At 46.0% G+C, this 14,852-nt stretch overlaps 1 protein-coding gene across 2 annotated transcripts in view; it reads right to left on the bottom strand.

Annotated features, from left to right (window-relative positions):
* The window catches only part of CCDC18 (coiled-coil domain containing 18), an 82,131-nt gene that overhangs the window by 59,663 nt on the left and 7,616 nt on the right, over positions 1-14,852 (bottom strand). For both annotated transcript variants that reach the window (XM_069737590.1, XM_069737591.1), the window contains exons 2-6: positions 10,235-10,394; positions 9,811-9,990; positions 7,296-7,405; positions 3,412-3,540; positions 597-693 (exon numbers count right to left, since the gene is read on the bottom strand). In XM_069737590.1, the coding sequence (XP_069593691.1) occupies positions 597-693; positions 3,412-3,540; positions 7,296-7,405; positions 9,811-9,990; positions 10,235-10,394 (676 nt within the window). The remainder of the gene's footprint in view (positions 1-596; positions 694-3,411; positions 3,541-7,295; positions 7,406-9,810; positions 9,991-10,234; positions 10,395-14,852) is intronic.

The following is a 14,852-nucleotide window of genomic DNA, read 5'->3' as shown; positions in this document are numbered from 1 at the left end:
GTCGCTGGAGAGCTGTCTGTGTGACAGCTCTCCAGCGACCACACAGCAACGCTGCAGCGATTGGGATCGTTGTCTAGATCGCTGCAGCGTCGCTTAATGTGACGGTACCTTAAGGCTATGTGCACACATTGCAGATTAGCCTCAGGAATTGTTTGTGCAGATTCTGCATCTCTTGGCAGAAAACGCAGGTGCGGATTTTCTGAGTTTTTCTGCGTTTTTTACCCCTGCGGATTCCTATAATGGAATGAGTACAAAAATGCTGCAGATCCGCAAAAAAAGAAGTCACATTCTACTTCTTTTAATCCGCAGCGTTTCCACACGGAATTTTCCGCACCATTAGCAGAGCGTTTTTTTTTCTCATTGATTTACATTGTACTGTAAATCACTTGCGGATCTGCAGCGTTTCTGCACGGTAAAAAACGCTGCGGATCCGCAGGAAATCCGCAACGTGTGCGCATACCCTAATAGATTCAGGTTCCAAACAGAGGTAGACTCTACATCTATCAGACAATTATCCCACATATGTGCCATAAGTATCTTTAATGAGACACCGCCATAATGTAGAAGCACCAATGTTTTGTTGTCTTTTGTTTTACCTTTTCCATCTTCTCAGTAACATTCTTCTTGTATTGTTGGAAAGCTCGAGTCAGCTCTTCAGCATTCAGTAGCGCTTCATTTCTTTGTTTCTCAGTCCTAAAACGAGATATGGGTGGCAGCTATTTAATGTAAAAGGTATAAAAAAAAAATAAAAATCCTGAATACAATTTTAGCTCAGTGTTAACACACTATGGGACCGAGTCATTATTCCAGCTGCACCTTTATTTTATTTTTGTTACCTGTTTATTATATGCAGCTAATTCTTTTTAATTTGCACCTTCTAAAAATCTATTTTCATACGTCTTCACATGTTTTGTTTATTTTTAACCGTTTTGCCCAAAAACAAAATGATGACTCGGGGCCTTTGTGACTGGTCACAATTTCCTAACACTTCTCAATACGTTACAATTCAGTGCATTAAGAGAATAACCTTGGATGAAACATTGGAAAGTCCCATCTGATTTTAGGAGACTTTTCATTACAGTCTCCCAAGTAACAGATCTTCTTTAGGGGCTTACGTGTTGGGTAACAGGATCATCATTGTGTGTGGCTCCATACGCGTTAATCCCCCTTAGGTGCATTAGCGGTTTAGAGTTCATCAATTGGATAGAAGCCGCTTTTTCCACCTGACCTTCTGAACCCCTAGATCTGAAGAGAAGCAGGTTCATGTCCTGACCATGTGAAGGTTCGGAGCCATTACGCAATGAGGTCGAACAACTATTGAACGAACAATCGCATGGAGAACAATCATTACGCTGATGCAGCTATACGCATTTTATTCAGTACTGGACATTACAGGCGTTCAACGTCACCTGGTGAAGAATTATTAATCTTTCTATGAATGTTCTTTGTCCCCCACCCAAAAAAAAAACCCTACTACTGACTTCTTTTCAGACGATGGCGGCCTGTGAACAGTCAGCTAAAATAATTCTTCCTTGAGCCCTTCCCTACATAGGACGTACTATTATGGCACACGTCTGGCCCCTTTCTTTGATGCAAGCTCAGAATCTGAGCCAGTGTTCCTGCCAGAAGAGAATGGCTGTGATTCACAGGGAGACTCTGCCTCTAACAGCAGTGTCTGGAGCTACGCTCCACCGGTGCTATCAATCACGGAGTCCGGCATTTAAAGAGCTACTTCCCACGTGATCACTAGCTCCCCGCAATGCAATCGTGGGGTGCTGCAGCATTGTCATAACAGCCAGGGATCTGCTGAAGAGTTTCTCTATATATTCTAATACTGTGGTATTGCAGTATACAGTACAAGCAGCAATCGGATGATCAGAGGTTCTAGTCCCCAGCTGGGGAGCTGAAAGTTTTATTGATACAATTTTGGGATAGCCAGCAATACTTTAATCACTTCTTACTGCATTTTTTGGCAGATTTTTGGTGACCGAAAAACTGCAATTCTGGCTTTCTCTTTATGGCTGTAACCACAAGGGTTAATTAATTTTATATTTGATAGATGGGACTATAAACAAGGACGTATTACCAATTTTTTTTCTTTTTAATTAAAGGGGAAATTGGGGGTGGGTGATTCAAATGTTTATAATTCTTTTTTGCTTGTTTTATATACTGCAGTATTTTACTATAAAAAATACTATCTCCTATGAAGAACAGCCACAGACTGGTATTTATAGTAGCACAGTCATGGCAGGCACATGGGCCTTCAGCTGCAATGTCAATCCATCAGCACCCTGCGATCTCAATATGGATGTAAGATTAAAGGTACCTTCACACTCAGCGACGCTGCAGCGATACCGACAACGATGTCGATCGCTGCAGCGTCGCTGTTTGGTCGCTGGAGAACTGTCACACAGACAGCTCTCCAGCGACCAACGATCCCGAGGTCCCCGGTAACCAGGGTAAACATCGGGCTACTAAGCGCAGGGCCGCGCTTAGTAACCCGATGTTTACCCTGGTTACCAGCGTAAACGTAAAAAAACCAAACACTACATACTTACCTTCTGCTGTCTGTCCCCGGCGCTCTGCTTTCCTGCACTGACTGTGAGCACAGCGGCCGGAAAGCAGAGCGGTGACGTCACAGTCAGTGCAGAGAAGCACAGTGCCGGGGACAGACACCGGAATGTAAGTATGTAGTGTTTGGTTTTTTTACGTTTACGCTGGTAACCAGAGTAAACATCGGGTTACTAAGCGCGGCCCTGCGCTTAGTAACCCGATGTTTACCCTGGTTACCAGTGAAGACATCGCTGAATCGGCGTCACACACGCCGATTCAGCCATGTCTGCAGGGAGTCCAGCGACGAAATAAAGTTCTGGACTTTCTGCAGCGACCAACGACATCACAGCAGGATCCTGATCGCTGCTGCGTGTCAAACTGAACGATATCGCTAGCCAGGACGCTGCAACGTCACGGATCGCTAGCGATATCGTTCAGTGTGAAGGTACCTTAACACGTAGAGTGGCGCCCCCCACAGACCATGCTCTTTAAATGCAGCTGTAAAAGATTGGGTAATACAGACAGATTCTGCCATGTATCACGCAGGCTCGGCTCCTGAGCCTGCAAAATAAACAGTGACCCAACATTGGAGGTATTAGCATGTTGGAGGTTTGGAGCGGTGGGGGAGGCAAAGACCAGAATGGCTTGCTCTGGTGACACAACCATTACAGCGGACTGTCTGCTGTACAATATACCGTACACAAAGGAGCAGTGACAGCACATCACTGCAGAGCAAACTATCAGATTATAGGTTTGGAAAATAATGAGATACATACTGTAAGAGTTATGTTTCCGGACAACAGTCTTATGATTTGACAGCATAACATAAATCATAACAGTTTTAGCAATTATCCTCACCTTTTACATAATTTACTAGATTCATAGAGCTCAATTTTCATTTGTTTTAGATCCTCTCTGTACTTTTGTAAATCTTCCTCTTTTTCTGCCATTCTGTGGTAGCTTTCAACTAATTTATCTTCAGCAATCCTAGGCAAAAAGTGACAAGGTGTTATGTAAGCAGCACATAGGGAGGATAAAGAAACTTTTTAGGTTTTGTAAAAAATTAATTAATGGTTATTGATTTATTCTTATTCTCACTTCTGTACTGAGCACATTGCCTCGTGGAAGGTTTAGCTGACATTACATGTGTTATTCCTGTACATTCAGCTCAGGGTTAATAGTAACACTATATAGAAAGAACACATGATATGTGGGACGTATATTATTATTATTATTTATTTTTATTATTTATTTATATAGCACCATTGATTCCATGGTGCTGTACATGAGAAGGGGTGACATACAAGTTACAAATATCACATACAGTAAACAAACTAACAATGACGGACTGATACAGAGGGGCGAGGACCCTGCCCTTGCGGGCTTACATTCTACAGGATTATGGGGAAGGAGACAGTAGGTTGAGGGTTGCAGGAGCTCCGGTGTTGGTGAGGCGGTAGCTCCGGTGTTGGTGAGGCGGTAGCTCCGGTGTTGGTGAGGCGGTAGCTCCGGTGTTGGTGAGGCAGTAGCTTCGATAGTGATGAGGCGGCAGCGGTGTCAGTGCAGGCTGTAGGCTTTCCTGAAGAGATGAGTTTTCAGGTTCCGTCTGAAGGATCCGACTGTGGTTGATAGTCGGACGTGTTGGGGCAGAGAGTTCCAGAGGATGGGGGATATTCGGGAGAAGTCTTGGAGGCGATTGGATGAGGAGCGAATAAGTGTGGAGGAGAGAAGGAGGTCTTGGGAGGACCGGAGATCACGTGAGGGAAGATATCGTGAGATTAGTTCAGAAATATATGGAGGAGACAGGTTGTGGATGGCTTTGTAGGTCAGTATTAGTAATTTGAACTGGATACGCTGAGGGAACGGGAGCCAGTGAAGAGATTTGCAGAGGGGGGAAGCGGAGGAGTAGCGAGGAGAGAGATGGATTAGTCGGGCAGCAGAGTTAAGGATGGACTGGAGAGGTGCAAGGGTGTTAGCAGGGAGGCCACAGAAAAGGATGTTGAAGTAGTCAAGGCGGGAGATGATGAGGGCATGCACAAGGATTTTAGTAGATTGGGGGTTGAGGAAAGGACGGATCCTGGAGATATTTTTGAGCTCGAGGCGACAGGAGGTGGAAAGAGCTTGGATGTGTGGTTTGAAGGACAGGGCAGAGTCGAAGGTTACTCCGAGGCAGCGGACTTCGGGTACGGGGGAAAGCATGATGTCATTGACTGCGATAGATAGGTCAGGTAAGGAAGATTTGTGGGATGGAGGAAAGATGATGAGTTCAGATTTGTCCACATTGAGTTTGAGGAAGCGAGAGGAGAAGAAGGAGGATATGGCTGATAGGCACTCAGGGATTCTGGACAGCAGAGCGGTGACGTCTGGGCCAGAGAGGTAGATCTGAGTGTCGTCAGCATAGAGGTGGTACTGGAATCCATGGGACTTTATGAGTTGTCCCAAGCCAAGTGTATAGATTGAGAAGAGTAGGGGTCCTAGAACAGAGCCTTGGGGGACTCCAACAGAGAGAGGGTGGGATGAGGAGGTAGTATGATAGTGGGAGACGCTGAATGTGCGGTTGGAAAGGTATTAGCAGATCCAGGATTGGGCGAGGTATTTGATGCCAAAGGAGGAGAGGATCTGTAGTAGGAGGCAGTGGTCAACTGTGTCGAAAGCAGAGGACAGGTCTAGAAGGAGGAGTACAGAGTATTGTCTGTTAGCTTTCGCGGTAAGTAGGTCGTTGGTTATTTTGGTCAGGGCAGTCTCAGTTGAGTGATGGGGGCGGAAACCAGATTGTAGATTGTCGAACAACAAGTTAGATGAGAGGTGGGAGGAGAGTTTAGCGTGGACGTGCTGCTCCAGGAGTTTGGAAGCGAATGGGAGCAGCGATATTGGGCGATAGCTGGACATAGCAGTTGGATCGAGGGTTGGCTTTTTAAGGATAGGCGTGATTGTGGCATGTTTGAACGCAGAGGGGAAGGTGCCAGAATTTAGTGATAGGTTGAAGAGGTGGGTTAGGGATGGGATAAGTGTGGTGGTGAGGTTGGGGAGGAGGTGGGATGGGATGGGGGTCGAGCGCACAGGTGATCCACAAGAAGGGGGGCTCACTTCACACTGACACCAGGTTGTATGGACAGCTGCCATGCGAGTTAACCACGTGCCTCTTTCAGCCATGATTTTGACAGACAAACGCAATCTACCATTTAGGATCCCAGGAAAGATGGGGAACAAACTTTAATATGGACAATCTCTTTGTAACTATTTCACTTATTTTATGTTTTGATGCAATGATGCCTTTTGGTGGACAATCCAGTAAACCACTATATTTTTTATAAGAAACATTGTGACATTTCCTTTAGAGTATCGTATCTGGTAAAGAGTCCTGAATAGATAAGTATATTTAACAGGTTTACAACGTTCAAGGCCAATGCACAGTACAACTTACTAATGTCCGATCAGAAAGAGTCCGATCCCTGGGATCTCAGCTGCAGTCCCTACCATAGGTCTACAGGAAGAGCAGCTTGTTCTTCCGTGCTGCGGTGTCCGAGCCCAACTGAACCGAGATTAGGGTGATCAACAATGACGTTTCATCGTTCTGATAATCCACAGGAATCCCAGTGGTCAGAGCCTTGCAATATGTGCACACATTGGTTATTGCCACAAAAAAAAAAAATTTGCTGCAAATACTCGAGTTTTCACAGGAAAAACACTGCATTTTTCATGAGTTTGTACTTGCTTTTTTTTCCCTTATTCGTTTGAATGGGTGAAAAACGCTGCAAAGCACCAAAAGGATTGACATGCTGCAGATTTGAAAAACAAAAACCACTTTGATATTCAAATCTACAAGGAAAAAAATAAGCAATCTGTGCAAGAGATGCTAGAAACCTCATTCCGTTAGCTGATTCTGTAAAACCGATGAGAAAAAAAACAAAACAAAACAAAAAAAAAAAATCAGCAAAAATGCAGTGTGTGAACAAGCTTTTTGTAGATCACCTTTAGCTGTCAGGTGCCCCAGATAGCTGTCAGATGACTCACACAGACACACAAACCTTAGGTTTGGCAGAACATGTGGGGGGATATATTTTTATCAGGCTGGGATTTTAGAAAGCTCTGGAGAGAGATCAGGACTGCAGACCAATAATGTGTAGTCTGAATGCCGCCAATAAATCAAAGACTAGCATATTCCCTGTGGGATCCAGGAGATTCATATTACGGGAACTTTTTATTTTGAGGACTCCAAATATTAAAGCTCTGTAATGTCATCAGCAAAGGTACACTTACATGCAGCAGATCTTATTTCAGTTGCATGTCATATACTGTACTGATTACGCAGACTCTTTATGGTTTGTGCTTCGCATTTAGAGTAAGAAATGTTTTGGTCCCATTGAATGGACCCACGGTTATTTGAGCTGTGAACATGCGGAAAACATTCAAAGATCGGCCTTGGATTTCTGCTGTGGATTGCACCACGAATACACATTATGGTACGTCCACGAGGGCCAGATAACCTGCGGATTCCAGGCAGCAGGAAAATCTGCACCAAAAATGTAACCTATAACGCAAGAGTAGATTTTCCCAACAGAAAATACGACATCTGACTTATGTGAATGGACCACAGAATAACTGGGGCGGTGTAATATCAGGAGAACTCACAATGAATAAGAAAGCGACGAATTACACAAATGGGCAATATGCTTCTTTATGTAAGGAACAAGGCGAAAAAGGGTTAATCTTGTACAAATGAGCAGCCCCAGAATCATCACCTCAGCGCTTTCTCTTGTGCTTCAGACTCCGCTTCCAAGCTTGCAACCTGTTCTTCAAGCTTCGGGATTCTGGATGCACGAGATCCAAAAGCCGATTCATAAAAATGGACCTTAAAAACATTAACATTCATGTAAAAAAAAAACAAAGATTAGCAATTCATACCTGACAAATGGACTAGTTGAACTTTTCCACAATATTTCCTCTTTTCACCCTTGAAACCCATTATCTGTACAACCAGTCAACTACAAATTAATTCAGCTGGATGCCAATTAAGACTTAGGGACAAATGTAGTAATGGCTTTATGTTAGTTTTTGTCTGGAACAAGTTGCAAATAATGGTAAACAAAATTTTGGTGATTCCTTCCCTCCCCCCAACATTTTCGATCACTCTTCGGAACTTTTTGAAAAGTGAGTACAGAGTAGCAAGAAAGGGAATGGATCCATCAACTCATCAACTGGGCAATCCTGCTATATATTACGCTAAAAACTCGAGCAAATCATGATACAAATCAGGCTGGCGTTCATTTAACTTTTTGGTGCATGGATGGTGAGACAACTCCCCGTGTTTTGCTCCAGTTGGCTTAATATTAAAGGAGTTTTCCAGTCTTGTGATTAGAATCTGCAGTCACACTATGAGGCTGCACACTTTTGAATCTTCATACTGCGCACACCGCACGCTGTCAGGATTCTCTGCTGTTGCTGTTGAGTGCAGGCGGCCACGCCACCGCAAGAATATGATTTGCATACATGGGGTCACTTGTCGACTAGGCGTGCTCAGCCTTGCTCAATAAGAGTGAATTGAGAGAGGCCGCATATGTCTAGTTGGAATGCAACCAGAAGTATGCAAATCGCATACCTGCAGTTACGTTACAGCTCACTCTGCAGCAACACCGGAAATCCTGATAGCGTGCAGTGTGTAATCCCATTGGTTACATCCTACTATTACAGGAGTTGGGAAGCTCAGACCTTCAATGACCTTTTATCGGGCCCTCAGGCAGATTCCTGGGGGCCGCAGTGCTTTGGCCAGCAGTATTTTGCAAGCCTCCAGCCCATGAATTTCTTCTTGTCCTGTGATCACACGCATTCAGTGCTCACTACTGAACGCTGAGGTGCGTGCGATGAAGATTACGTCCTGACACCAGTGCTTCTGTCAGGACGTACTTTGTGGGTGGAGTTACAGTGCAATTGGTATGGCCGCCAAAAGATGGTATAAATATCCAATGGACCCTTGGCAGAAAAAAAAAAAAAAAAAAAAGATTCACCACCCCTTTGCTACTACTCCGAAGTGCCATGGATTCTTCCTAAATATACAGTACGTCCATGGATTTCGATGACCTTTCAATGAGCATTTACTGCTTGTGATGAGCGAGTGTGCCCGCATATTGCGTTATCCGAGCATTGTGGGGGCTCGAGTAATATGTTCGAGTCCTCGCGGTTGCATGATTCGCGGCAACACAAGCGGGGATTGCCTAATAAACCAGAAATCTCCGCACGTGTTTTGGCTGTCTAACAGCTGCGATCCATACAGCTGCGGGGGCCCGAATATATTACCTGAGACCCCGCGATGCTCAGACAACACCCGGGCATGCTCGGATAACTTTATATCTGAACACGCTCGCTCATCACTTCGCTGATCTTAAATCCCCAATCTACAATTGTTCATTACAGTTATGCTCAACAGAACAGATGGAGTTTCACGTTCCGATAACACTGGGGAACATAATTTTTTAAGAGTTAGGTCAGACAACTGTTCTTAACTAATTTTTGGATGCTGAATCCAGAAATGATCTCAGTTTTTCTCTATCACGTCAAGTTTTTGAACTATAGGATTTTTGTCTTCTCAAAACTATGTAAACTACTGTACCTAAAAAGTGTTTTTTTTTTTTTTTTAAATAGTACAAATATGAACAAAAAATGAAATATATAAGAAATAGGCATGACAAAGATGTGACTACTCTTACAAGTTGCCACGTAGCTCTATATGAGTCGAATTGTAATCAGATAACAAGATATTACAGATATCAGTGCAATTGTGCTTCTCTGGCAGGTAAGTTGTGTAGGAAAAACTTGACGTGCTAGAAAAAAACTGACTACATTTTTGGAATCAGCATGGCAATTTTAGTATAAATCAGCTCAAAAACCTAACTCAACAGAATTTTTTTTTCAAATTGTTCCCCTGTGTAATCAGCAGTAATTTGTCACTTTTTTTTTTATTACAAGGAGTGACCCAGGGGGTCTCACTTCTGTACTGGGATGTGCTACTTATGTAGCACCCAATGGGCACTTGGGAGGTATGGTGCATGTGTTCCATTCTAAGAGGACAAATGCAGGATACCCGCTGGGTATGTACAGTATATGGCTTACATGCACCATGTCAGCAGCGCCTCTTACTTTTTGATGAAGAGGAAAGAGACACTGAATAACCCATTTAAATCATTGCAAAAAAACCCAAAAAACTTAAGACTCCCTCATTCCCCAGGCACATGTAACTGTGTATTAAAGATCGACAATTACATCATAACTCGGTTTTGACGATGGCTTTGATTTGCACTTTGTAAGTTCCAGCTGCACAGACTCCATTCTGTTCCTAAGCAAGAGGTTTTGTGATGTCAGCGCAGCATTTATCTCCTGAAGAGTAACCAGTTGGTCTCTCAGCTTCTTATTCTCTTGTTCCATGTTCCTCATTGATCCAGTCTGCATCAGAAAAACAAAATATTATGTATGAAAAAAAGCAAAAAAATTAAAAAATAAAAAGTGATATATAAGAAGCTAACACATCACATAATACAACCAGCACTTTGTACAATACCTTAGGTTCTCCGAACTGGCACAAAGAATTAGCAGTAGGAGAATTGCTCCTCTATAGTGACAGTGCGCTCAATTATATCTAAAATCTTCCTTACGACAGCCGTCTCTTAAGAAGTTAGGAAGTACGCACCTTATCACGGGCTGTCCTAAGGGAATCAGCCCCACTCGGGAGCATGGTGTTCCTTTGTTTGGGCGCACTCTCCGTGGAAGCACAGTGACTGGGCCGCTCGAGATCTTCCAGTGTCAGACCCAAGGGAGCTCTGCTCAGGGAATGCTCGCCTCCACTGTCACTGCAGCAACAAGAAATACAGTTACATCACAAGCAAAGTGTATAACACCAGCGCATGTGTATAGAAAAAGCATTCAGAAGGGATCAAGCAGAGTAAACTGTAAGAGTGTCCACTCGGACAACCCAGTCTCAATCCCTAGGTTTCCTCCCAGTAAAATGACAACACTAATACTCACCTCTGGCACCGGTGTCAGGACTGGCTCTCCCGGGGCTCGAGTGACCACATTATTATGTGCTGGCTTCACTCTCCTATTGACGTAATTGACATGAGAAGGAAGCGAGAGCGGCCGCAGCGTTCACTTCCTACGGATGTCCGATTTGTCACAAGGAGGTGACAGTGAATCCAGGACGGATTGGCTGCAGATCTCTCATAAAAGCAACGGGAGTACCGCTGGAACGTTGAATTGTGGACAACCCCTTTAAGCAATTCCTTTATGGAATGGAAATGGAAGAGATTGGACAGTAACAGACTGTGTGTGGGCAAATCCTCTGCTGGGAACACCCAGTTGTCAATGTCTGTGTTCCTCCTTAAGGCTGCCGTCACACTAGCAGTATTTGGTCAGTATTTTACATCAGTATTTGTAAGCCAAAACCAGGAGTGGGTGATAAATGCAGAAGTGGAGCATATGTTTCTATTATACTTTTCCTCTATTTGTTCCACTCCTGGTTTTGGCTTACAAATACTGATGCAAAATACTGACCAAATACTGCTAGTGTGACGGCAGCCTAAGGCTGTATACATACCTGGACTCATGTCCTCTGTCATGTGATGTCCCCCCTGTTTGCATTAATTGTCTGCTTGCTGCATGGAGGCTTTTCCCCAGTAACTGTTTCTTTGTGTATCTACCGCCTGTGATTCCATATCATTACAATTCTCTCTATAGGAGGACAGTAACACTTCTGTTAGTTCACAGCCTGCTAGTATCACACGTGTGCACACTACCGAACCGACACAGCAAGGCCAGAGAAGACGGGACCACACCGAGAATCAGGCCCAGGACATGGCTGTACTGCTGAGAATCTGACAGGACACCAACCAGTGACTGGGACCTGGACCGCCAGAGGCCGCCCCGACACCGCACGCCGCCCCGAAACACCGCACCAGAGGCCGCCCCGACACCGCGCCAGAGGCCTCCCCGACACCACGCCAGGGGCCGCCCCGACAACGCGCCAGAGGCCGCCCCGACAACGCACCAGAGGCCGCCCCCGACAACGCGCCAGAGGCCGCCCCCGACAACGCGCCATAAGCCGCCCCCGACAAAGCGCCAGAGGCCGCACCCGACAACGCGCCATAGGCCGCCCCGACAAAGCGCCACAGGACGCCCCGACACAGCGCCACAGGACGCCCCAAAACACAGCGCCACAGGACGGCCCGACACTGCCCCGCCACAGGACGCCCCAAAACACAGCGCCACAGGACGCCCCAAAACACAGCGCCACAGGACGCCCCTGTCACGATATGGTATGAAATATCATATAAGTAGTTTCTCTTGCAGCAGGCTGGGGGCTAAAAAGCCCCCCCCCCTTCCCTTTCACTCAGCCAAGAGCTGCTTTGCCAATGTACTGGGGGAGAGTTTTATGGCAGAAAGGTATTTACGACCAGGTTAGAATCTTCCTCCAGCTGGAACTGGAAAAATGGCTCCAAAATTCATGAAAGATTCTTTGTTTGGTTTTTGTACGATATTATGCACAATGTTTACGTTAAGAACACAAAAATATATATTCGTATTCCCACTCGGTGTATCTACCCATCCCTTGAAACTCGGGCTTCTAACTCCATCTGGTAAAGAAGTAGGGATTTCTCTGTAAATATGTATCCCAGACAGGACATATTTGATCTCATTAGAATGCTCACGTTAATCCGAGATGAATGATGGGTTTGTTATGACTCTGACATGTTTTGTAGTGAAGTTATAGAAATCAGAGAAAATAGTTTAAAGTTTACTCAGAATGTAGAGAGAGGAGGGTCTGGATAAACCAGCCTTTCTGTGGTGTCACAGCCTTAAGGTTTTAAGTGTCTGGCAGGCTCTGAGGAGTCACTCTTTCTTGACTTCCTGTCTTCTAAGTCCAATGAGCTGGGACGTATGGAAAAAACTCCACTAGCCTGGTTGCCTGCCATGCTATGAACATGTGAGTGTTACATTTTCTCATTTAATCCCTGTTTATTTCATAATTACCCTTGTACATATTTGCAATTGTCTCATTTGTAACATCTTTATAAAATATTTTTGATAAAGCACTGCTTAATTTTTATGGGATATAAAATTTAATATTAGTTCGTTCTCCTGTTCTAAACCGTACCCTAAGTCTTCTGAAGGGAAATACGCTACTGTGTTGGGTTAGCTTCGGACCCGTTTAATCGAAGCTGGTGGCAGTGATACCGTGCAGGCTTTTGGGGTGATGTTGTAGCGACTGCGGCGTTGATAATTATTGTTCCTGCCTGAGTGGGAGTAGTTTATCGCGTCGCTGCAGCGTGCCCAATAGCCAGTGCATAGCAGGCAGCCTTTCTGGCGACTAATTACCCAGGGTGCAGTACCTAATCTGACCTGAGAGTAAGGGGGCGCCAGAGAGCTGCAAGTGTTAAGTGGAACTGTAAGCGGGATATACATAAATCCCTGCAGTTTGTGGTATATTGAAAGCAGTGGGATACCTAGAATAAGCCCCTGCTGTAAACTAAGAGGTCAATAGCCTTGTGTGTGTTTTCTCATCACATTGTTAGCAGTGGAGGGATAACTAAGATAAGCCCCCCTGCACATGTGATAGCCGTCTGTTGGCCTAAAGTCACCCCAACCCGTGACGTAGGGGTGACGGTCACGGTGTGAATCGTGACGAATTGGTGGCAGCGGTCAGGGGATTCCTGACAAATTGGTGGCAAGGCGGTGGGATATCTTAGAGCATTAGTGAATTGGTTTGAGTAATCATTCCTCTCACTAAAAACTTGCAGAAAGTTCTTGCGAGGACTCTGCGCAAATAAGTTTGGAGAACGAACTCAGTGTTTTATTAGTCTTGAGACAATTGCGTACTGGTAATTATCCCCTCCCTTTCTCTTCGTTTTTCTATCCTATCTTTTATTTGGCAACCATGGCTGCGAAAGGGGAAGCCTGGTACAACCAGCAGAAGAAGGACATTCTTGCTGGGATATGCATGTACCACGGCCTGAACCCCCAGGACAAGTCCAAGGCTCAAATGGTCGCTGACCTGGTGCAATTTGAAGCCGACCAAGCCAGGTCACAGAGCCCAGAGGCCGCAGAAGCCAGCACCAGCGAACATGGTGCTGCAGCAGAGGACCAACCACTGAATGCTTGCCCTGTTAGCGATCTGGGCGAATTGGACCCCCACCTGCAGGCGGCCTTGAAAGAATTCCCCACTGACGACCATGAGGGACGTCGGCAGCTGATTCAGCAATACCGGCAGGAGGCCCAGCAAGCCGAGAGAGAGGCCCGAGCTGAGAGAGAGGCCCAGCGAGCCGAGCGGCAAGCGGAGCGGGAGTACCAGCTGCAGTTAGCCCAACTGCGAATGCAGGGGTCGTCCCAGACCAACCGTGAGCCCAGCAGCGCTCAGATACCTAAGCCCCGGCCCGATCACTTCCCTGTTATGGAGAAGGACGGAGACTTGGACACGTTTCTGCGGGCCTTTGAGAAAGCCTGCAGACATTACCGGCTGCCTACAGATGAATGGGCACGATACCTGACACCAGGGCTGAGAGGCAAAGCTCTGGAGGCGTTTGCTGCCCTCCCTCAAGAACAAGATGGTGACTATGAGGCCATCAAGCAGGCTCTGATAGCCAAGTACCAGCTTACACCCGAGGTGTACCGTAGAAAGTTCCGGACCCTCCAACGTGGCCCACACGACAGTTACAGTGATGTGGTGCATGGACTGGGGACCCACTTTGACCAGTGGACCCACGGACTGTCAGTGACCACCTTTGCACAGCTGCGAGACCTGATGATCAAAGACCAGTTCTTTCATCTTTGCCCAGCTGAGGTGCGACAGTTCGTGATGGACAGAGAACCCAAAGACGTGACGAAAGCAGCGCAGATTGCCGATGCCTATGAGGCCAATCGTAGATCGGAAGTGCGGAAGCCAGTCACCACCAGCTGGAGAGGGGGTAAGCCTGCAACCAACGCCAGTACCCCTGCCAGCCAACACACCAGAGGTCCTGGCCCCGTGGCCAACAGCACCAGACCTACCACCAAACCTCGCAAGTGTTACACCTGCCATCAGACTGGTCATCTCAGTCCCTCCTGCCCAACCAAGCAGAAGAACACCCCAGCCAAGGCCCCAGGGCCTAATGCAGCAGTTCTTTTGGTGGGTGGTGTGGTTGGGAGGGTGTGTGACAACGTACAGCACGTCACTGTGGGAGGCCATGTTGCTACAGGCCTCAAAGACACCGGGGCTGAACGAACCCTCATCCAACCCGAACTGGCGGCCCCTGAAGAAATCATTCTGGGGAAAACCC

The sequence above is a fragment of the Ranitomeya imitator genome, chromosome 8 (genome assembly GCF_032444005.1).
Source record: "Ranitomeya imitator isolate aRanImi1 chromosome 8, aRanImi1.pri, whole genome shotgun sequence".
NCBI classification, from domain to species: domain Eukaryota; kingdom Metazoa; phylum Chordata; class Amphibia; order Anura; family Dendrobatidae; genus Ranitomeya; species Ranitomeya imitator.
The sequence above is the reverse complement of the archived record's forward strand: the minus strand, read 5'-3'. Positions and strand labels throughout refer to the sequence as shown.